The following is a 23583-nucleotide window of genomic DNA, read 5'->3' on the forward strand; positions in this document are numbered from 1 at the left end:
TGTAGCTATATACGATAATATTTTAATACAAAATTAAATATATAATATATATATATTATATATATTATTATATATATATACATACTATTTGAATTAATGTTTGAAACAAGAGATTTAGAAATTGTGGACAGCTCTGGAAGCCAAATTGGAAAACATAATTTAAATCTTAAAAATTACAAAATATAAGAATAATAATTAAACTTTAGAAAATATAGGATATTTTGGTCAAATTTGATTTACATGTTCTCTACATTAGAAAGAATTAATAAGCACCATTTTTATTCTATAATATTACAAAAAATCGGGAATGCATCTAATTATTCGTCGATCTATCGAAATAGTTTTCAAAGAACTGACCAATCAGTTCTAATACAGAATACGATATTTAAAACTTCTACATCAACAGGACTCTTTTAAATCCTGGAATTCCCGCAACAGCTGCTCGCATTCGTGCGACACGTGAACAGGAAATTTCCTATTAGGGGGTTCAATTAGTTGAGTTGAGCGAATAGACGACGCTTGTTCAGCTTTCGTTGATTCGCTCGGACCATGTAAGAAGATGCGAAAGTTGTAAGGAGAGGTGAGACAAGACAAGACTTCGCAACGATCGGGGAACGACAGTACCTATGTAGGTATCTGTTCCGCAATCAATGTAAACCTTCACATTTTGTTGAAACTGAAGTGGTTCAAGGCTCAATCACGGCGCATGCGTGCGCGCAATCTGTGTATTGTATATATAGGTATGTGTAAAAGTGACAGTGTGAAACTCATAACTCATACACCAGTTACACTGACAAAGTTACACCACAACCACATACCACGCTTGTTGGATGTATGTATTTCCATCACGATATCATTATCGATACTGTTTCGATGAACATATTTTCTCCTGCATAATCTTTGTTCCTATATTTCGAGCAAAGGACTGTCAGTCTAATTCACTATGACATGGATATATGTATGCGATGAACGCCTTATAATAAACGATTTCAAAGCAACGCGAGCAATATTTATTGTACTCGCTTGAAGTGCAATTATAAGTTCGCATGTAAATATTTACAGCAGAGAAAACGAACAGGAGAGATTTGTAAATTTTATTAAACGCTTAAACGACAAGACCGATGTCATCATTAAATTCAAATGGCACTACTGCGTTATGTCAGTAGTGGGATGAACAAACAGGTAGCATTAACATACCAAATTAATTAGAAGAGACTTTACACCGAATCTCCAATTATTAGTTCACATGTATTTACAGCAGACAAAATGAACAGGAGAGTATTATAAATGTTATTAAATGCTTACAGATGATGAAAAGACCGATGTCATTATTAAATTAAAATGGCACTACTGCATTATGTCGGTAGTGGGATGAACGAGCAGGTAGCATTAACATACCGAATGAATTAGAAGAGACATAACACCAAATCTCCAATGGTTACTTAAAATTGTTGAAAGGAAATTTTTACTATTTCCCCTTGTTGGTAGTTATGGATGGAAGCGAGAACACTATCGAAAATATCCAAGGAGCATTTTTAGTTTTAGCAGAGAGCTTTCTGAGACAAGGTGCTTCATTGTCAGAATTGAAATCTGTCAGTACAAGAAATAATGCGAAACATGAAGGAAACAATGCTTTCCGTTGTCTACGTTCCAAGAAAGTATTCCTCGTCTTGATCATGCCGATATTTTGTACTATATTTTTGAAATATTTATATATCGATCTTGTTAAGAGTATAAGAGGAACTAGATGTTTAGTACCAAATAATTATTTAATATGGGAATTCACCAGGCCGATATCGAATTGCGATTATTGTAGAGATGTTACAACAGCTTTAACTTTACCAAATCTGACCAGAGAGGAGTTCAAACAATACGCATACTCCTCTCGGCCGATGGTGATTAAAAATGCTGCCAGCAACTGGCCAGCCTCCAAAGTGTTCAGCTGGAAATTTTTCAAAAATCTATATGAAAACGTAGACGGTGCTTACGATTCGGTGGAAGAATGCCAGTTCTTACATTTCAAAAGTAATTTCACTAGTTTAAGAGACGTTTTTGCCATGAGCGAGGACAGAGCTCTGCAACACGGTGGACAAGAGCCATGGTATGTTGGTTGGAAAAATTGTCACCTACAAATTTTGGATGCAATGAAACAGTTTTACAATCTACCTCATTTTTTGCCAGAGGATGCAGAGGTTCCATATACCAATTATGTTTTTTTGGGATACGAGGAAGGTGCCATTATGCATGTATGTGCGATAATAATTAGGTTTTTACATATGAAATGTCCGATTTTTAGCAGTGACATTAAGCAAACGCAATTTTGTATATATCCAATGTATTCTATCTAGAAATTTTAAGTTTCTTTATTGTATTATGGTAAAAATAGGATATATATTATGGTTATTCACGTTCCTCACTTACAAGATTGTTATCTTGATTTTGTAGTTCTTTTTACCATCAAACTATCGGACATTTCATATGCAACAACCTAATAATAAGCTGGCCTTATGTTAAACGAATCTGATGACTAACAACTGATTTTTTCATTGATCTCTCTTTTCGCAGCTGGACTACATTTCTCGTCTTATGTGGCAAGGACAGATCTTGGGCGATAAAAGATGGACCGTTGCTCCAACACCAGAATGCGATAATATTTGCGAACGTTTTAACTTTACTGTTCGTGCTGGAGACATTATTCTTTTAGATACGAGAATTTGGTACCACAGCACTTACGTTATAGATGGGAACTTCAGTTTAACGGTCACTTCTGAGTACGGGTAAACTGTTCTTACATTATTTATGAGCAGACTGTGCAGATCTTTATGCATTTATGAAGAAATATAATATGTTCTTGTTAATGTAACAAAGTCATTAAGGGATGAAATCAATTTTTATTTTATTCCTGCTTCCCCCAAAATCAATGCAGAACATTCTTATTTTGCATAAAGATCCGCAGTCTATTTATGAGAAATTGTCTTGGAACAATTTTGATAAACTACATAGGTACAGCACTCTATGTAATCTAAGATCTTAGTAAACTGTTGAATGAAAAGTTTTATATCTATAAGGAACCTCAGATCAATGTAAATGCTGTTAACGATCAGCATTTAAGTGTTCCATTAGTTTTGTAAAACATTCTTATCTGATAAAATATCGATTAGGTGCCATTTTGTAAATGAAAGTTATACAGTTACTAAAAAACAAATCGCGAATTATAGAGTATTGCATTTTTAAACATTTTACAACTGCCCATCTATTCGAATTGTTATAAATCATTGAATTGTATAAAGCTTTTCGTACACATTGAAATTATTCTGTGTACCCGTTTTTGCCATAGTTGAAAGCTAGTCGAAACGAGGATCTTTGGGCAGCTAATTAACACACAGAGGTAGCCATCTGTAATTTAATACAGCCAGTAATTAACAGTTGAAAATTATTTTTATATACATATATTGAAATTTTTATACATGCGTTTAAATATACATGTTACATGTTTTACTTTCGATCGAAAGAAAGACGCATAGGTTTAAATGTGTTTTTACGATTGAAATTTTTGTATAGATTTTACTGGAATGCCGATTATTTTATATTATACTCAATTGTATTCTTACATATGTACAAATCTTGTGTACCTTCAATAGTTTATAATAAAATGTACGAATACAGGTAACACGTTTCCTTTCCATACTCATATGCAGTAATTTTTATTCATTTATATTCATTTAATTGCGCAAAATACAATAGAATTTCTTATAGAATATCTATACAACCTACACGATAAGTACAATAAAAGTGTATACATTCAAAATCGTGGATAATATTGAAAAGATAGGAATATTGTATTGTTGAAATGCGCACACCAAAAACGACATTATAGTAAAACCTAAAGTGGAATGCATATATCTGTTATTATGCAGTATATTACACGTATAATACTATTCAGACAACATCAGCGTGACGTTAAATCACTAGTTTTTTGGAAATTGTGAATGCAATTTTACTGATCCTTCTTTTCTGTTGCCTGTTGGAAACTTGGTGGACTTTCCTAAGATAAAAGAGCATAATATTACAACGTATATATATATATATTTATCTATATATTATATATTTTATATATTTATATATATTTTATATATATATATATACTATGTTACCAAATCATTGCAAAATCTATATTGGAATGTGTGTATATGTATTATCGAACACTTACATAGTATGCAGGTGGTGGAACATAGGCACATTGAGGCCTGCTCGGATCATAATACGCACTTTGCGCAGCTTCTGCTGCTTTTGCATCTGTAAAGCAGAAAAATATGAAACACAAGCAACACGACACAAATTTTATTGTACAAATATACTATATTAAAATGTATAGAGAATTACATACACGTATATATGTTTGATGCAGTAAATTTAAAATGTTCTGGCATTTTTTTCTCTTTTAGTTTTTAAACTGATTAATTGTCCTAATAATTTGAAATACGAATCTCTTTGTTTAATTGACAACTTGTGTTATTACAATGCCAAATAATTGTTCCATAAGGTGGAATTTTAAGATGAATTATGTTTAATATATCGTTGGAAATATTTGATCTAGAAAATTTTTAAAAAATCATACACACATTCATTTTTATTGCTTTTAATAATACAAAGTTCTGTGCCATAGCATACTTCGATTAAGTTATTCATTTAGTACACTTAAATAATATGTATAACTATTTTTGGAATTCTACTTTTCCGAAAACTATGTAGAATCAATTTGACACACTTTTCGTAACTCAAATGAAACGATTAATAAACAAAGGGCTAATTAAGAGCACGTAATAGCACGTCGCGTTCCTTTGAACTATCTCTGACAACTATGAGATAATAACTGAGCATAGTGAAAGTCAACCTTACTTCAGGTCAACCAAACCTGTTATGCAATATTATTGCACAATATTCAAAACCTTCAGACTTAATCAGTGAAATAGAAAATTGTATGGCATCAATATTAAGTTTCCTTTCTAGAAAATAATTTTATCGTTTTTGCAAAAGCATAATGTCCTTAATTGGTGGGTTTAAATAAAAACAGCAAGTTATATTTGTCTAAATTTTAATAACATAGTATGCTTGATGTATATATATATATATATATATAATAATTATTATAAAGCTATTGTATTATTCAAACAACAAAAGTGTAATACTCTAAAGTAACAGTTAACAATATTGTTCTTTATAAATACATTCGTTAAAAAAAAGGTATTGGAAAGTTAGCGTTCGTTATATGTATGTATATATTGTGTATGTTACATTATTGTGTGCCTTCTGTATATGCTGCATGAAATATATTAGTACATATATACTTGTATCTTTTGTTTCAAAAAGAAAGAAAAAAGCTATTTATTTGTTGCGCTTTAAATATCTGGAATAAAGAATGTACACTGCACTTCGGTCTTAACAATACATCGCGTATGTAACTTCGGGGAATTATTTTTTAAAGTTCGATTGCCTCGAGGAATAATAAATTTCACATGTATATATGTACATTGCATATAAAAGTTCGTATTATCGTAATTATTATACAATTAATAACCGGGTGGGTATGGTTTGTAAGAATTTTGTTGCGGATTATATTGAGGTTGCGGGTAATTATTGCCTTGAGGATATTGGGAGTACGGTGGTGGATTTTGTGGATAACCATTGTAAGATGGCTGCTGGTAATTTGGATACCCACCTGCTTGGGACATTGGTTGGCTATTATAACTTGGATTAGCCCATCCTGGTGCACCGTTTTGTTGAGGCGGAGCCCATCCTGTTTGTTGCCCGGGAGCTCCCCATGCACCTTGTTGGGGTGCACTGCTTGCATAAGGCGAGTTAATACCAGGATACGGAGGTGGCATGTCCGTCATGTATACACTGTTCGCTGTATACATAGAAAAAGATGTTTAAACAATCGTACTAACTGTAACTAGTTCGTAAACTAAATTTAAGCAGACAATCGAATAACACTTCGACTACCATATCATTGTTGTGATTTTGTTCATTTTCTTTTTCATAAAATACTATGAATATTATTAAAGAAGACCAAAAAAACTACTTTTGTACTATTCAGAAGAAAAACATTTAACCTGGTGGCATATCTGGGAATACATTGGTAGGTGGTACCCAACCATAATATCCGGGAGGTGCTTGATAAGCAGGTGGTGGAGCGGCATACCAGTTCGATGTTGGTGGTTCATACGGCGGTGGAGCATTGTATCCAGGACCGTTACGTTGAGCTATGTACAAGTATAATTACCATTAGTACATTCGACAATCGGATAGGAATGAATACGAATTATACAGGGTGATTCTGGGAACTGGGATAACTTACTCTTTTTTCAATAAAAATAGAAAAAGTGATAGAGGAAAAAATCATAGGTATGTCCTAACTTCCTGTGACCTTGTCTTTTATGTGGACGCACTGATGCACCCACCAGGCGCAATTGCACTTTATTCTTTAATGCAACTCAATTTTTTTGTTAAACCAATTGATCCGTTTCATTATCCTATGTATAAAAGTACTAACCCAATTGTGCCAGAAACGTACTTTCCTGCAAGAAGTGTATCCGAACTCTCTCAAATATCTTCTAAAGTACTGACATTTCGTTGACCTTGGGTTAGTACTTTTATACGCAGGATAATAAAAGGGATCGATTGGTTTAACAAAAAAATTGAGTTGCATTAAGGAATAAAGTGCAATTGTGCCTGGTGGATGCATCGGTGCATGCACATAAAAAATATGGTCATAGCAAGTTAGGATGTACTACACATTGGCTATGATTTTTTTTTCTATATTTACTTAACATATTCCGTGCCAAGCCGTTACTACTCGATTTTTCATTCAAGCTCATTCGTTTCGTGAAAATATATTCTACAGTCTTAAACTCGTTATAAAACATATTTTTTTAGAGCATTAAGTAACTATATCAGTGTGTACCACCAGTGGTACACGCAGTTTGAAGTTTACCGTGTACACGTGGCACGGAACGTGTTAAGAAAAGAGCAGTAACGTGTCCTAGTTCCCAGAATCATCCTGTGAATCAAGTAACAGCAATCTCACCTACTGCCGCTGCTCTCAGCATTGCCTGTCCAAACTCTATCGCGCCGCCACTCTTAAAGTACAGCTTGAATTTGCATTCTCCGATCCAATTACCATTCGGCTGGGCACGACATTTGCCTTTGATGTAATTAGCTCCAAACATTGGTTGTTCCACTTCGACGTCGCTCAACGTTATGAATGGGAAGCTAAATGACTGCATCTTTTCTTTCTGATCTTTAGCATTGAAAATCATTCTATGCGTAGTCAGGTATAACAGGCCTCGCTTGTTCCCGAGGAACTCGGGTTGTTCCGGTCCGTGGAACTCCATGGTAACATTGTCGCAGTATAATAATATGCTGAGGAAAGAAATATTTTCCTTGTTGATCTTTTTATTACATCGATTGCATCATATTAATAAAATCTGAGGTTCGATCGTTTGTATGAACGTTGAAATTATTTGGTAAATCGAGAGACGGTAATTTTCCGTAGGCGGTGGCGTCGTTAATAAAGGAAAGATTAACTCGCATAATCAGGAAACCGCCTTCGGAAGGCCACGACGGTGAACTACGTTGTACAAATGTCACGAACGACAACGTGCCAAGATACTATTGACAATTGTTCGAATGATGGTATAAACTTCTCAACTTACTATTCGTCGGCGTGTATAAGAACGCCGCCATTTGCGTGCGCTGTATTTAGTGACATATTTGCCGACTTTCGCTCGAAATACCGCTGTAACTGCAACTGTTCGTCTTCTTCATCAGCTGATTCATAAGTGATAAGTATGACGCAGTGCGCAAGCGTATACTTATCACAACATAGTATAGCAAATGACACAGTATGTAAAGTATACCGAGTGTCCCGAGAAAACCGTTATAAACACTCCTATTCATATAACAATTATCTGTAAACATTCGATCCTCTTTTCACGTGGTGTTCGACAAATATATATGTCGCAATTTGATTTTACAATAAGTGGAAAACTACATATATGTATATGTATACATATATATTAAATCACACTTCGTCGTTACGTCACTGGTAGCGCGTAGTATAAGAGAATACGTATATTTATTCATATGCTATATATATAGAGTTATATTTCAGTTTCCAGGAAATTGTAGCTGATCACGTGTCTCCTACGATATAAAACGTACGAGGATTATAAAGGTTCAAAAGACTTTCGAAGAGTCTTTCATTGTTTGTTTACGTATAGAGAGAAAACTTTATAGGACAAAAGCTGAACACAATAACAAATGTATATCTCTGGAAGAACAAGATGGCGGTCTCGATGGAATGAATGTCCGCATGAATAAAAACGCATTTGTAATTTGAATTCGTAGAAAAGAATCATTTTCCTTCCTTATAGATTATAGAGTATAAAATATACTATATGTATACATATACATATATGTATATAAGTATCCGGTGATTTATGGACGGGATCCCGTACACTCGAGTGTATACGAATGTAAAAGATACACCATTTTCTGTACAACCCCCTTACAGGTCTCGAAATTGTGTAACCCCATCGATTTTGAAAAAGTGACGTTCAAAAGCCAAGAAAGACATTGCAAAATGATCCGGCTCGAGTCGTTGAGGTTCGACCAGGTTCGACGCGATTCACCGGTCAAATTTTCCGGTAGATCGTGTTCCACGTTCCACGGGGGAAACGAAAGCGCGCGCAGAAATCAATGCCGCAAATATTTAAAGCATGCGCCAGAGAGGGTGGCGGATCACGATCTCCGTATTACGCTTGAAGAAATATAAATACGGTGTGCGATCAGGTGCGATTAAACTGATCGGTAAAAAGTGTCAAGTGCTATACTGCACGGTCAAGTTCAGTGGAAAGAAGCGAGCGTCGAACGTTGAAGGGTTGAACATTGAACGTCTATGATGGACTAATACGAGCGTCTGCTAGCTTCCGTTCCATCTAAATAGACCATTCTCACCGAAACCTGCGAAAAAACGGTGAAACATGGATGAGAATTTGAGCCGGGGATACGTGCAGTTAGGCAAGGCGAGGGGCATGAACGAGTTCAAGTTTTCGAACGGATTCACGCATCTTTCGCCGCCAGTAGACAAACGAAACTTTGTCTACTTTACCCTGATTCTTGGCGGCATCGGATTCCTCCTACCGTACTACAGGTCACGCTACAATATTATACTATTTTCACCCCTTGCGCGTCGGCATTCAGATCTCTCTTCAAATTTGTATATTTATATATATTTTCTTTCGAACAATTACAATAAGCCTTTTGTTTCGCAGCATGTATCGCTGCACCGCTATGTGTCTATATAAATAGACACGCTACCGACCGGAAGTTGTGCGATGCGAACTTGACCTTCCCGATAAGGGAACGAACATTTTTTTTAATGCCGACGATTACGGGATTCAAATGCTGTAACAATATATTTTATTTTCAATCGATAGTACATATAGGAAAGATTGAAAATATCTACTCTTTACAGCTTCATCATAGCAGTGGATTATTTCCAAGCAAAATATCCTGGCACCACAGTTATCTTTGACATGTCCCTCGTTTACATTATCATGGCTTTCTTTGCGGTATTCGCGAATAACATACTGGTTGAAACACTCTCCTTGAATACTAGAATAACTTTCGGTAAGATTCACAGATAATGCAAATTAATTGAATATAATAACGTCAATAACGATTTCAGGATACCTGGTGTCTTTCTTCACGTTGAATTTTGTCGTAATCATCGAGATCTGGTGGGATTGGTTCAGCGTTGCTACTTCTTACACGATTAATTTGGTTGCTGTTGCAATCGTATCGCTTGGGTGTACAGGTAACAATTCTTATTCGCAGTTATTTCTTTGTTTATCGATAGTTTGCTAACGTTTATGAATTGTAGTTCAACAGTCGAGCTTCTACGGATATACATCTATGCTTCCCAGCCGGTATACTCAAGCAGTGATGACTGGAGAAAGTGAGTAATGCGATATTCTTGTTTAACACTAAACCTACTGACCATCAAAAGTGACTAATGTGTATGGTATTATAAAAATGACAAGATTAAATTCATTTATATTTTGTGTGATTTTTACTATAATATGTATTGGAGTAAAAAAATGTATTCAATCAATTCCCATGAAAACACCTTTACAATCTCAATAATTGTCAAATAAAAAATCTGAAATTGGTCATTTGACCCCTTGTGGTAGGTTTAGTGTTGACATGACAAATTGACAGAACGTAGGACAATTGCCTATTTTCTGGTACAGGTATCGCTGGTCTCTGGGTATCCACTGATCGCATATTTACGAAGTTACTGCTTGACGACGAACGCAGGAGCACAGCTCTGTTTTTTAGCTTGTTGACTGTAACGATCCTAATGTGCTTCGTGCTACATCAAGTGGTTCGCAAGACTGACTTCGTGCAATTCTACATAACGTTATGTCAGGAGAGGAACCGAATAACATTGGAACCAACCGAAGATGTGGGCCTGGTACGCATCATGTTTATTATTGAAATAATAATAGCGGATAACTTTTATTAAGGATTGTTTTTTCACTAGATGGATCCCATGGATCCAGTTGGGGACTCTGCGAAGGGTCAATACGGTGTTTTGAAGATCCAGACTAGCCCCTTAGGCGCTGATTCTGCAAGTGGAAATAACGATTTGAATGGTGAGTTCTGGATTGTTTAATATCTCTGCGAATATTATTAATTTGTGTTAATTTTCAGGGATGAATCAATATTCAGCGTTCTCGTTCAGTAATCCTGTCTACGAACCCAGTGCACCGACAAATCCTCCTGGCAGCGCGGGTCCCACTTACAAGGTTGAAGATGTTGTTGTTATGAGAGGATCTTATGGAACACAAACTAGTAAACCGTGGCCTGAAATTAAAAGTGTGTTAGTTTATTCTATCTATTAAGAGTTCTTCATAGAAAATACAACTTTCAGTAATATCCAATGTTTGCAGGAGGTTTGCTCGCAAGACTCGAGGTAGCCAAGATCATATTTCCATACATGTCCAGTATCGGTATCGCGTACTTTGTTACGCTTTCCCTATATCCCGGTATCATGTCAGAAATAATTTCCTGTAGACTCGAGTCGTGGATGCCGGTAATCCTAATGGCTGCATTTAATGCTTCTGACGTATTAGGCAAGGTAACTGTAAATTATATTATTCTTCGTCGCGTCGCAGACGATGTACATATATGTATTCGGTTGAAATCATTGAAAAATCATTTATATTTCAGCTTCTCGCACTGATACCCTACGAGTGGAAACGCACCGAGTTACTACACTTTTCATGCGGCCGTGTTATACTGATACCTTTGTTTTTATTGTGTGTACTTCCAAGAGGTGCTCCGATCTTTCTCGGCGAAGAGTATCCATTATTATTTTCTTGTTTACTTGGCGTTACAAACGGTATTGTGGGCTCGATACCAATGATGCAAGCACCCACCAAGGTCCCGGAGGGATATCGTGAACTAGCAGGTATTTCCACGAGTAATTCTAATTTATTTCAGCAAATTTTTTTTTATACGAGATTGTTCATTTCTCAGGGAACATTATGACTCTGTCGTACATCATGGGTCTGACTGTTGGTTCATTATTGGCGTACGTGATGGACACATGCTTCGGACTACAAGAACAAACTAAAGATATATGTTTCAAGGCATTACACGCTACAAGACATTACACAGAATCACCTCTGAATAATTCAACAAACTGCACTTTGATAAACGCTGTGTCTTCCACTACGCCCTTGTTAGAAACTATGTTACCCAAAGTCAAAGTGACCGCTAGCGTTTTGACGACGTTACTCGCATCCACTTTAATGCCTAACGATACTGTCAGCACTTTCACAAATGGTATCATGGAGACACCTACCACAGTATCCCCCAGATTGTTCGGCAATGCCTCGGTTAATAATGCAATTTTCCAACACTAGGACACGCACGTTTGTGTGCTGTGTTGAATCTGGTGCTTTTGCGAAAAAACTTAATTATGTACTATCGAAACTTCTGTATAAAACATTCTCTTCATCGATTAATCATTCTTCGTATATGTATCTTTTCGTTTCCTAAATAGTACTCCTACAGGAAACATGTTGATGAAATTTGAACATTGAAACTTAGAAAAACAGCTGTAGTAAACGTCGCCAGATTGAGCACACACACAAAACTTGAAATTTTCTACCACTGTCATTCCATGAATCGTAGACATTCTTTTACCCGACTGTTTAAATAACACGACGGGGCAAGGGATATTTTTAAATGTTTAATGATCGATAGTCAATAGGAAGAAACAAAAAAAAAAAAAAAGAACGGAGTAACGCTGAATGAAGTTAAGCAGGATGTTTTCATTATATTAATTTTTCTTGAAATTCTACAAACATATCCATTGAAACAAACAGCTTTTAGATCTTGTAATATAGAACGATACGTGTAGATATTCTTTGAATTTCTAGTTGTTGTAGGTTGTTTCTTTAAAAGGTATCGTGCCTTTCATACGATTGTGAATAATTTGTATTGTTCATTGCTTGTCAAATACTATTGTTAAAGGTGAGAAAATTCCAAATGTATATCTATACGAATATGTTGCATGTGTACAAAGGAGTGAGTGTTATTTAATCCTTAAATAATACAGTGATTTATATATAATTATACATATACAAATTCGTAAGATGACTAAAATTTTAGTCATCTATATTTGTATTGTTGAGCATATATTAATACTCTATCTATACCGTTTCTGTCCAGTAAATGGAGGAATGACGTGGAATCAAATAAATATTATGGGTCAGGATAAATATCATTTAAGGATTAAATTAAATTTTTTACGAGCGTGGTAAATTTATTTGTTAAAAATTGTTACCTTAAGCTATATTTTTCTAGAACCGTTTAGAATATTTTTTGATTTCTTAGACGGTTCTTCTTGGCAATTCTGATATGCGATACAATTGTTAGATCGTCGGTGATCGGGAAGTAGCGTGTGTATAAGTGATGAAGTTATTGCGCAGTTATATTCTGTACGAAATTGTTATATTTCCGCGTAAATAGTTAATATATATAATTATATATTGTAAGATATACTTATATACTTCCGCATAAAACGAAGAAGAGAAAGCATTTGTCTTTTTTGAGCGTGTAGTTTTGTCTACGTTATACATATGCCCGGAACATAAATCCGCAGTTTCGTGGAAAATTTATATAATCAAATCTTCAATCTTTATAGCATTGAAATCTACGAATCACGTCGACGAGATAGAATTTAAACGGGAATTATTTGATAACTTGGGTAGGAAGATGATTCTTTGATTGTTTGTTTTGGAACAAATCATGTAATGAAGCTCATCCAAGCTCGTGAATTAAATGGACTTAAAATAACCGATGAATCGTACGTGTGCGAATACGTTATTGTCGGAAGCCTTTTTACGAGCATTCCGATGCATTATTTTACCTATGAAATTGTATTACATTAAAGGATAAATGTATATGCGTAATATTCATCAAATGTACCACTCATCTGCTTACAGACATATTTCTTGTACATTTCTAGAGATCATTTAGAAGGGCATAGTGATTTTCTTGTGCGTATCAATATTTTCAACTGTACTATCAACAACATCGTCACAGATTTCCGTTCGTTTGATATGTATAATGCTCCGACATCTATTTCGTTAAAACAACACGTGAAAAGAGTAGACGCTTGCTGTAGACACGAGAAAGAATATCAATAATATCCATTATACACAATATAATATAAGTATACCTTAATTATACTTTTACATATCCTTATAATAGATTTCGAGGTTTTTGATGAAATTTAAGGGTATATAACCGATGTTTAAGGACAAGAATATATAATATATGTGTGTACAAATTCTTGCAAGTGAATAATAATTTTTAAACGAATTTTTTATGACGCGTTTGTTTGATGAAATATTTTTATGAATAACTCGATTTGGATTTATAAGTCACAGGGAGATGAGATACTTTACTCGTCGTTTCTTATGCGATAGCGGCATATTTTTTATTACTTTTTAACTTACATCATAAACATATGAGAGTTCCAAAATATATATATCTATCAAAACTAATATATATAAAAAGAATATTCCAAGCGTGACATCCGTTACGAAGGAAAACATATTATGAATATATATATATTCGGTTGTAAGATGACTAAATGAGACGGTATAGTCAAACTAACAAAATGAGCGAGGTTGATGACTACGAATGTACAGTATAAGAATGCTGCTTGAAGATCGTGTGTAGAAAATATGGAAAATGATTTTCTTTTATATATATCATATTTTTTCTTCATATTAGTATTATTCTTTCCGCGAATAACGTTGTATCGGATGCGTTACGGAGTCAGTTTTTGAACAAACTATAATATATGATTATATATTATGCACTCGAGGCGTAAAAATACTACGATCAATTATGAATACAAGATTAGTTGTAATTGATTATTAGAATTAATATCGTCATGTATTTAAAAACTACTCCATATCGCGATGAATTAATATGTACAAGTAATAAATATGTATATACATATATATATTTATTTATATTATTTTCTTTAATTAATAGCTTATTCTACTATTATATGTATATATGTATACAGTGACTCGAATTAATATACGGACGCTCCTCAGATAGCACCCAACGTCTCTTAGACGTCTGTTTTACGTCGTTTTTAGGTATGAGCGTCTTACGTCCTAAAAAGATTTCGGAGATGGTGTTTTAAAAGACGTCTCTAAGACGTACCGTTTTGTAACACAAGACATTCAGGAGACTTTCGGGAGCCGTTCAGACGTCCGAATGTCGAATGACGTCTTACAGATGTCTCAATGTTATCTAGGTCTAAAAAACACGATAACTTTTTTAATATTGTACTATACGATTTGAACTTTTTTGGGAAGCTAGAGCAATTAGTTTACTATAGGATGTGAAAAGAAATTTTTTCGAAAATTGCAATTAATCGGAATTGTAGAGAAAATACTAAAAGTTGCATTTTACAACGTCGACCGATTTTGACGAAATTTTCAGTATATGTTTAATTCACACAGATCTACAAATGTATTTTATAAATTTTCAATATAGGCCCGCATAAGAATGTTGTAAAATGCAACTTTTAGTATTTTTTCTACAATTCCGATCAATTGCAGTTTCTGAAAAAATTTCTTTTCAACAAAAAAGTTAAAATCGTATAGTACAATATTAAAAAAGTTATCGTCTTTTTTAGAGTGTCCGAATATTAATTCGAGTCATTGTAAAAATATATATAATATATGAATCAAACATTACATTCTTAACCGCGCTTTATCATTTTCGTCGTTATACTGATCTTCGTAAATATTTTCATTTAAAAAAGAATTAAAGGGGGAGAAAAAAGAGAATATATAGTTATCAAATACTTCGATGTATTACTATAAAATATTGATTATTCAACAAATAGTTATCAAGAAAGCTAAAAGATACAATTTTCCGTCAAATATGTGATCGCACTTTGTATAACTTGAAAAATAATTAATCAGTGATATATGATTATAATACATTCTGACTAGGAATTACTTATTTCTCATTACATATATAGCATTCACGTCAATCTCTGTTATTCGCTTAGATCTCTCCTATTTATGATATGATGCAATGAAATGATAAATATCATTCTATCACAGTTAATGTTACCTTTAATGTTACCTTTATTCGTTTAAGGCTATATAGAACTGTTTTAAAATTAGTTTAGATACTTAGCAGCCCAGTCGACCCGACCATGAATACTTCCGCTGCCTTTCGGGTTCACCGAATTCCCATACACGCCCGGTTGAAGCGTTACTTTGCTTGTAGACTCTAGAAAACGAATTGTTTAATAACGCGCAATGTTGCGCGTACAATACATAAATCAACGGTTTCCAACCATTATGCTACTATGATTCCCCGAAAAAATTCTTTTCCGCGTCTCACTACCTTTTATATTTTTAATAGATATAATAATATAAACACGTTTTTTAAGAATTGTTAAGTTTTATTTATTTATTTGTAGATATTATGGTACGAAGATTAATGTTTTATTTAAAAATTTGTGCCTTCTAGGTTGGAAACCGCTGCTGTAAATGTATATGTATATATAAGCGTATCGAAAGTTAACTTCAGACACTCACTGATGTTTTGCGTGCCATAAACACTGGGATAAGGCAATCTCAAGGTTTGGTCTGTTATGTAACGATTTCTTGGAAGGTAATACTGTTTCGTCTGATTATCGATAGAATTCCTAGGTACCCAGAAGGAATCGGTGAACTGTTCGTACTTCTCCATTGGTTGGCCAACCACCAAATTCCTTATTAGCGTAGGTCGGTTCGAATCCGAGTCGCCATTTCTTCAAACGAAAAGAAAAGTAGAATATTATTAGAAACATGCGGCAAAGAGAGAACAATGGATAATCGTGTTTTCTAATGTTGCGATTGTTTTATCGATCGGTTGAAATTCCTTCCGATTCGTGACAGAAAGTTCCAAAGATTTGCTAAGCAGAAGATCCTTTTTAATTGACGTTCCCACGTATGCCAGAAATGCACAATAATTTTCAAATATGTCAAAACTAATGTTTTATAGGATCCTTCTGCGAAGATGTCGATATGCGACATGCAATGGGGTTTTCAGTAGTCAAAAGCATTAGACAGGAGATCAATCTAGGCCGCAATCTCTCTATTGGATAAGAACATGCGAGGATTTACCATAGGAACCTCAAAGAGTACAAGAATAAATATGGACAGCGGTGCAACCAGTACCCTTGCAAACCTTCTTTTTTTTTGTTTAAGGAAATGCTATTACGCACACCCCCCTTAGATGGAAGTTGGGAGGTAGTGTGAGGCTCAGCCTCCCCCTAAAATGTAAGTTGGAGGAACGGGACTTAATCCCTAGCCATACCCACTAAAACCCCACCGCCCAAGGCTTCCACACCTTATCCCTTCGACTTTTTGACCGGAGATAGACGTGTACACTCTTTTTCTCCTCCGGTAAAACCACGCCTGTTCTTATCAATTATACCCTTGCAAACCTGGAAATGCGAGTTTACCATGTACTCCCAATATTAGCAGCGAATAGGGATATGCTTTAGGAACTTTCGATACCTTGACGACAGACTTGTACTGGGCCCAGCAACGTACCGGGCCACGCTGAGGTAGTGTTGTTTTGCGGAGACTTTCCTACCATTCTTCAGGGTAGACTGTGATTGCTCCCAGTTCAGTGGGGCCGGCTCGTTCCACGTCGGTAACGTCCAGTTGTTTTGCTTTAGATTGTCTGGCAAGTAATTGGCGTTCCAATTGGCACGGTTCTCTTTGTACACACGGTCCGGGGCAAGCTTTACGTTCACATTCTCGGGAACGATCTTGCTTCTGATGTGGACAATCAGAGGATTAGATTACAAACAGCCCGGGTTTGCACGGCTTTGATTAGGGAATTCGGGCAACGCACCCCAGAAGCTCGGCAAACTCATCCTCGTCCCACTTCGGGACATTATTATCGCGGATGTAATTGTTGTGGTTCAACAACGGCAGTATCGGCTGTTGTTGTTGTTGTTGTTGCTGCTGCTGTTGCGACTGTATTATTTTCTCCTGCGCCCTAGCATAATTGACAATTTAATTTACGATAACAATCGTTGAGATGTGCATTCGCACAGAAGAATCATATACGTATAATATACCTGACTTCCAAGGCGTCATCCAGGTCATCCTGCGAATAGTTATACTGTTTAGGCATGGCAGGTGGAAGATTCACTTTATTCAGCACCAGATCTCGATGCGACGCAACCCCAATCTTTTTACTGTTTACCAGACGCGGTACATTCACTTGAAAGTAGGGGTACCTGAGGAATATACATGCTCTTCAGTAATTCGTAGATTCTATACTGCTTTTCCGTTTCCAAGAAATTCAGCTACCTCAGGGACTGCTGTGCCGTGGGTCTTTTAATTGGATTCCACTGTAACATGTCTTCCATGAGTATCACTGCCTCCTGGCTAGCATTCGGTATCAGTACGTTCAGAGACGTGCGCGTAAAGTTTGGGAATTTAAAGTTCATTGCAGCAGCCAGCTGGTAACCCTCCGGCCAATCGTCCTTCTCGGGCGTGCCGATTACGGAGCAGATTTTGAAGATCTCGTCGATCTCGCTTTTACCGGGAAACAACGGCCGGAAAGTGTACAGTTCAGCCATGATACAGCCCACAGCCCAAATGTCAATCGGGCTGTTGTACGTTGTCGAATGGAGCAACACTTCCGGCGCTCTGTACCTGGAAGACGTACACAGTTTTTTTGTTAGGTTTGTTAGTTTACGTATCCGCCTGTTACTAAGATTCGGTTTTGTTTGAACAAATTTTGAAGATTTTGCTGGCTCGGTCAGAATGATCGTTACCATCTTGTAGACACATAGTCCGTGTAAGGTGGCCTCGACCGGATCTCTCTAGCCAGTCCGAAATCGGCGATCTTCACCAGTTCCGGTCCCATGCATAGCAAATTCTCCGGCTTCATGTCGCGATGGAAGAACCCATGTTTATGCATGAACGCCAGCCCCTGCAGCACCTGGTAAACTATATTCCTGATCACCGCTTCCGGAAACAACTTGTCCCTGTTACGCAACGGAAGCAGAGGTTTGCGACGGTTCCCAACAACAACCAACGATGAAACTCTAAAGTGGTCCGTTACCTGTCTTTCATCAGTTGGTACAGATTCTCCTTCATGTATTCAAAAACAAAGTAGAGAACGTCGTTCTCTCGTATGACCTCCTTCAGCTTCACCACATTCGCGTGGCTGAGTTTCTTCAACGACTGCAGCAAAAATGAATAGGTGAAATACAAAATGGAAGAAACATTACTGGTACATTATTTTCAACGTACAATATTATTGTTTTATTTTATATTTCTTTTTCTAATATTATTCTTTTTGAGTATCTTCCTAGCTAGGTAGTAATGACGGTCCCCTACCTTAACTTCCCGTAGGTTCATAGCCTCCTCCCAGGAATAGTACTTCCTCTTCATCCTTTTGATAGCCACCTTCTCCCCCGTGTCGATACGCTCCCCAAGAACGACGGAACCGAACGTTCCGTCGCCTAGCTGGTTCAACGTGATGTATCGGTTCATCTTCATCAATGTAGACTTCCTCAGGCTATTCGTGAGTTCTTCAACGTCTCAGATGGCTCGACGGTCGAGACCCTGTCTGTGCATCATACTAGTTTCTGAAAAATAACGAATAAACCAATGAATTTTCTATCCGTTCCTACCACATCGTTATCTTCGATCGCATATCAACATCTCCACGTGTTGTCATTAATACGGAATGCGCGCCGACCTTTCGCAGTCGATCCACAAGTTGCCCGATATTGATTTCGAACGATAACCGAGCTTTCCACGGCTCATGCATTTCTGCTTTTTCCGAAAATAACACTGCCGCTCGAAATATACTCGAACGGACGTTATCGGTCAATGAATCTCGATCCGAATTATCTTCGGTGCCATTTAGAAGTTTAGTCATCGGATAATAAATCACCGGGGACACTTATACTTATCTTGAATATTTATAATGAATACAAGCTTCCAGCTTGATTTATTATTTAATGCACTTAATGCATTTATTTTACTAATCTATCTATCGGAATCAGCTCGTGCCGATAAACATCCCAATGTCGACACTATCTTAATAATTAAACGTTGGGGAAGTTTCAGCGCTGGAATATCTTGTCGGTAATTTTCGTAGATTATGCTATGCAGTGTCTATACACACACCATCGACCGAAGGAAGCACACAACACTACCCATATATAGTACCTTGGTTTGCACGTTTGACCTTCGGCGACTTTGAAATGTGGACCATTGACCTCACCGTACAAACAATTAATGAACCGGATCGTTCAAGGAACGAGAACATCTTTCGAGGTCCTTTAACTTAATATAAAAATCGATTTGATAATATCGTGTGTGTTAAACGTTCACCACATTGAAACCATACCGATATCCCGTTGGATGGTTGCGTAGACTTCGACCGTGGCGGAGGAATCGATAGAAACGAATTAAAGACTCGCTTGTACAAGTTTAATTCCGACGCTAACAGCGGTGAACGTTGACATACAGCTCGTAAAATATGAAACGAGGAGGCCGCCGCGCCGGTGCCCACATGGTCAACGAAACCCGTTACGTCGCTCCGATATGCGCGATGATAACTGAATTTCAGTTAACTCCTCGAAACGATGACACTAGCCATGTCAGAATCGATGCACAGATTTTTCTAAAGACACGTGTAGCCTTGCCTGTCGTTCGAATCGCGCAGCGAGCACACTCTCGCGATTACAACCCCTGTTCCCTGTCTGATACAGTCGTTTGAAGGCAAGTTCGATTTTCAGAAGAAGTCTTGTTTTATTCATTAACCCTACGGAATGGCGACGGCTTCGAGAATATCGTGTTTTATAGGTACATTCGTTCTGGAATATTCAAGAAAGCGGAATTATTATTCTATTTCCAGAACGCTATATACATACTTCGTCGCATGCGAAAGGTTCCCGACAGCCTCATTAAGGAATGATTTATTCCGCGGGAGACGATCGATTCATCATTCCCTGTTACGATATTGTGCGCTACGTAAGTAGCGTGAGTATACTCGAAAAAACAATGGGGCATTCTTGGCGCAGTCTTGTGGGGAAACTTTTCGTGTGCTGTCGAGAAGCTGAAGAGTTTGAATTATCTGCAGTTATGTGGATCTGCCAAACCGTTCTGGATTTTTCTTTCGACTTTGAATTACCCTCATTTTGTATTTACAATCTGAAACCCTTAAATTTAGTATTTCAAGCGTAAACGAAGGTGTCGACTTCACTAGGAAATATCTATTTTGCATTAACACGTTCCATTCATTTTGATTTGGTGCGCTAAAAACATTCTATTTGATAAAAAGTTAAAGTATAATAAATGCAATACAGATCAACACAAATGGCCTGGATGAAAAATCGTAAAAAGTAGCTTTATTTCATTAAGTAGAAAATGATTTATGTTGGAGCGATGCGAAATTCCACGTAACCAGTTATGTAGAAAGCGGGGTGCGAGTAATTGAAGGTTAAAGACTCGAAATTAATTGTTCCTAGTCGATGCTGACTTTGTCAAGAGTGCCGTGCGCGATATGTTTGACATTGTGTGACGTAAAGCGATACATCAAAGCAAGTTTCGACCAGCTATACATATACGTTAACCCAGTTACGTCCAGAAGGAGTTAACAAATGGGTTTGCCCCAAAAGGCGTCGAAACAGCAGACCGTAAGATTAGCATTTTCTTAACGCTCGCATGCCGGACGATCTTCCTTGGCCAGTCGGACATGCAAGGATATAGATTTTCCTGGGCCTCGCAATACCAACGTCGCAGAGACTTTTCATAGAAATTCTTTGAATCGTGCACAAAGAAAAATCCATAAGCTTCGTGTCCGCTCCTGATTCGATTGCTTTAGTGTAATACAGTTCTAAAAGAATGCAACAAAATGTGTAAGCAAAGTGCACGATCTACAAGCATTCTATTCTGTGATTTTGCCAACAATTCGACATCGATTCGTCAATAAAGGGCCGAACGAGTTTCATCGATTTCGTTCCCTTCTGTCGGCCTCTGACTCACCACATGCTTTACCTTCTAAATGTCTACAATCTTTCCACCCCACAAATCCGCCCCTGATGTCCGCAACCCTTTCAGCGGAATGTCATGAAACATTATTATTCTCAGAGTAATTATATTAATCGAGGGCAGAACGTTTACGTTTAACAAAATATAGAAACTTCTACGAACATTAGCAGTCCAATTGTCGCGTTATTTGTTTCTATTTAAACATTCCGTACGGCTGCGAGAAAATACGCAACGAAGCAGAGAGCGCGTTTCGAAAAGCCGTGCGGAATATAAACAAAAATAAAATGGAGCCGTAAATGTTCAAATAAATCAAAATGGAGGTGGCACGTGATAATAATTGATATGAAAAAAATTTAGGATTGGATAGGAAAGATTATAAAAGTGTGTGCTGTGCGATAGCGACAGTGATAAATGATTTATAGCGGTCGAACGAAGCCGACGCCTGAATGTATGCATCCCTCGCAGCTGCCGGACCGGAAGTGCAACGATCATTTCGGAAAGATCGCACGCAAGGAGCTGAAATTCCGCGGGAAGCGTTAATCTACGTTTTTAGTTAATTCGGAGTCCACTTACGGGAAGGATCGTGTCGTAAATCGCCAGCATTTCACGTATGTGCTTGATCACCTTTCTGCGCAACGTTCGCTCGCAAACTGTTAATCGAGCGGCCATACTTTGCTGTGTAGTCATGGTTACCAGTACTAACTGAAACTTGAACTATCGGAGGTTATTCGAACGCCAACCCCGGCTGCTTTCGTTCTCCGTTATTGAACAATTTTTGGTTAGATCTTACTCGAAGAAACGACGAAATCAAGGTCTATATGCGTACATTCATATGTACTTCCGGTTGGCGCCATCGCTGTTTCTACAATCATTTGGAAAATAATATCGAAATATTACACTATATGTACTTATTATGTTTACTGATAATTATGCATTTATGAGAAAAATGAGTAGGTGTAATTTAAAACATTGCAAACATATATATAGACGAATTCCGAAATACTTCCATATTATTTTAAAAAATAAATTGCACGCTAGAAAGTCGACATCTTTTCTTTCATTTTACTCGAAAAAGGGTTAACCAATTTTAATTCGAAAATTAAGACATTTCTTTCAACCCAGATAATTTTTATTCTAATGTACATAATCTTTTTTACATTATGCACGTGAAATTGAGCCTGTATTCTATACCACCGTTGAGCTTTTCACAATTTATAGAATACAGACAAATTGAATAATATTAAAACTGTTTTGAATTTTTACTGGCGTCTCAGAGTCACCATTCGAGTGCAACGAGTTAAATAGTTGCAGATTTTCGCGCGTCGAAGGAGGATAATAGTTACCGCAGTGTCGCCAGATCTTCCCCCTCCACGACGCTGTTGCCTCACGCTTGCTCAGCACATTATGCCAAGGGCCGGTCAGTGATGGGATTGTTGGCGCTTTTCGCACGCATGCGCGAGTTTCGTCAGGGCCGTGTCTACGTCTACGTCCGAAAGTGGGGAACTACTGGGGGGGAAAGTAGTGGGAGACTATATGGCGGGAAATTAGCAGGGCGACCAAGGTACCCGATCTTCGTACTTGACTGAGGCTAGAGTCGTCGCGCATGCGTGCGAAAAGCGCCAACAATCCCATCACTGGGGCCGGTCCGGGCCGCGTTGCGGCTCTTCGCTCGTGCACAGTGCTGCCAGATGGTTGTGAGATCGCAACCAGGTACTCTCCTACTTTTCCCCTTCCACTATCCTATTCCATCGCTTTAGGATTGAGTGGGGCAAATGGGAGACACATTGCGCGTGCGCGATGGGGACGCAACGATGACAGATGAGATGACATGACATTTCGCAGGTTTTAGGTTATTGCCGCGTATCGTATCGTACTCGTGTACATA

At 37.1% G+C, this 23583-nt stretch overlaps 4 protein-coding genes across 13 annotated transcripts; 2 read left to right on the forward strand and 2 right to left on the reverse strand.

Moving 5' to 3' along the window:
- The first annotated feature begins 129 nt into the window (after positions 1-129).
- LOC143213053 (uncharacterized) lies at positions 130-3403 on the forward strand. The gene is made up of 3 exons (XM_076432525.1): positions 130-1182; positions 1308-2246; positions 2566-3403. Exons 2-3 carry the CDS (start codon positions 1491-1493, stop codon positions 2779-2781), a joined length of 972 nt encoding a protein of 323 aa, XP_076288640.1. The 5' UTR covers positions 130-1182; positions 1308-1490; the 3' UTR covers positions 2782-3403.
- Positions 3404-3419: 16 nt separating this feature from the next.
- On the reverse strand, positions 3420-7966 carry Wbp2 (WW domain binding protein 2). Of its 2 annotated transcripts, XM_076432528.1 has the most exons (6): positions 7716-7954; positions 7088-7422; positions 6114-6263; positions 5720-5908; positions 4211-4296; positions 3420-4045 (listed from the first exon to the last, which is right to left on the reverse strand). In XM_076432528.1, the coding sequence occupies exons 1-6, from the start codon at positions 7769-7771 to the stop codon at positions 3998-4000; spliced, it is 864 nt and encodes a 287-aa protein (XP_076288643.1). In that variant the 5' UTR covers positions 7772-7954; the 3' UTR covers positions 3420-3997. The 2 variants fall into 2 exon arrangements, with proteins under 2 accessions (XP_076288643.1, XP_076288642.1); XM_076432527.1 differs by lacking the exons at positions 3420-4045; positions 4211-4296 and having other exon boundaries at positions 5079-5908; positions 7716-7966.
- A 746-nt stretch (positions 7967-8712) lies between these two features.
- On the forward strand, positions 8713-12458 carry Ent3 (equilibrative nucleoside transporter 3). 2 transcript variants are annotated; one of them, XM_076432507.1, is made up of 10 exons: positions 8713-9214; positions 9539-9693; positions 9752-9880; positions 9947-10021; positions 10317-10540; positions 10610-10721; positions 10780-10944; positions 11019-11206; positions 11299-11539; positions 11608-12458. In XM_076432507.1, the coding sequence occupies exons 1-10, from the start codon at positions 9045-9047 to the stop codon at positions 11994-11996; spliced, it is 1848 nt and encodes a 615-aa protein (XP_076288622.1). In that variant the 5' UTR covers positions 8713-9044; the 3' UTR covers positions 11997-12458. The 2 variants fall into 2 exon arrangements, with proteins under 2 accessions (XP_076288622.1, XP_076288623.1); XM_076432508.1 differs by lacking the exon at positions 8713-9214 and adding an exon at positions 9221-9470.
- Positions 12102-23543, reverse strand: LOC143213047 (serine/threonine-protein kinase ICK). Of its 8 annotated transcripts, none has more exons than XM_076432511.1 (12): positions 23042-23543; positions 22525-22560; positions 22272-22412; positions 19032-19282; positions 18754-18875; positions 18464-18676; positions 17994-18341; positions 17759-17920; positions 17530-17676; positions 17187-17450; positions 16221-16435; positions 12102-15909 (listed from the first exon to the last, which is right to left on the reverse strand). In XM_076432511.1, exons 4-12 carry the CDS (start codon positions 19191-19193, stop codon positions 15797-15799), a joined length of 1746 nt encoding a protein of 581 aa, XP_076288626.1. In that variant the 5' UTR covers positions 19194-19282; positions 22272-22412; positions 22525-22560; positions 23042-23543; the 3' UTR covers positions 12102-15796. The 8 variants fall into 8 exon arrangements, with proteins under 8 accessions (XP_076288626.1, XP_076288625.1, XP_076288631.1 ...); XM_076432510.1 differs by having other exon boundaries at positions 22489-22560; XM_076432516.1 differs by having other exon boundaries at positions 17223-17450; positions 22272-22560.
- Between the last annotated feature and the right edge of the window lie 40 nt (positions 23544-23583).

The sequence above is a fragment of the Lasioglossum baleicum genome, chromosome 10 (assembly GCF_051020765.1).
Source record: "Lasioglossum baleicum chromosome 10, iyLasBale1, whole genome shotgun sequence".
Lineage (NCBI taxonomy): Eukaryota > Metazoa > Arthropoda > Insecta > Hymenoptera > Halictidae > Lasioglossum > Lasioglossum baleicum.

Excerpts from the sequence above, each read along its gene's own strand:
- LOC143213053 (XM_076432525.1), top strand. The coding sequence starts at position 1,491 with ATGGATGGAAGCGAGAACACTATCGAAAATATCCAAGGAGCATTTTTA. Across the intron at positions 2,247-2,565 it reads AGGAAGGTGCCATTATGCAT|CTGGACTACATTTCTCGTCT; the intron begins GTATGTGCGATA and ends CTCTTTTCGCAG.
- Wbp2 (XM_076432527.1), bottom strand. The coding sequence starts at position 7,771 with ATGTCACTAAATACAGCGCACGCAAATGGCGGCGTTCTTATACACGCC. Across the intron at positions 7,423-7,715 it reads CTTATACACGCCGACGAATA|CATATTATTATACTGCGACA; the intron begins GTAAGTTGAGAA and ends TTCTTTCCTCAG. Across the intron at positions 6,264-7,087 it reads GCTGAGAGCAGCGGCAGTAG|CTCAACGTAACGGTCCTGGA; the intron begins GTGAGATTGCTG and ends ACTTGTACATAG.
- Ent3 (XM_076432507.1), top strand. The coding sequence starts at position 9,045 with ATGGATGAGAATTTGAGCCGGGGATACGTGCAGTTAGGCAAGGCGAGG. Across the intron at positions 9,881-9,946 it reads CGTATCGCTTGGGTGTACAG|TTCAACAGTCGAGCTTCTAC; the intron begins GTAACAATTCTT and ends TATGAATTGTAG. Across the intron at positions 11,540-11,607 it reads GGGATATCGTGAACTAGCAG|GGAACATTATGACTCTGTCG; the intron begins GTATTTCCACGA and ends TTCATTTCTCAG.
- LOC143213047 (XM_076432512.1), bottom strand. The coding sequence starts at position 19,193 with ATGAAGATGAACCGATACATCACGTTGAACCAGCTAGGCGACGGAACG. Across the intron at positions 17,921-17,993 it reads ACGGCACAGCAGTCCCTGAG|GTACCCCTACTTTCAAGTGA; the intron begins GTAGCTGAATTT and ends TATATTCCTCAG. Across the intron at positions 17,451-17,529 it reads GAGTTTGCCGAGCTTCTGGG|AAGCAAGATCGTTCCCGAGA; the intron begins GTGCGTTGCCCG and ends TGTCCACATCAG.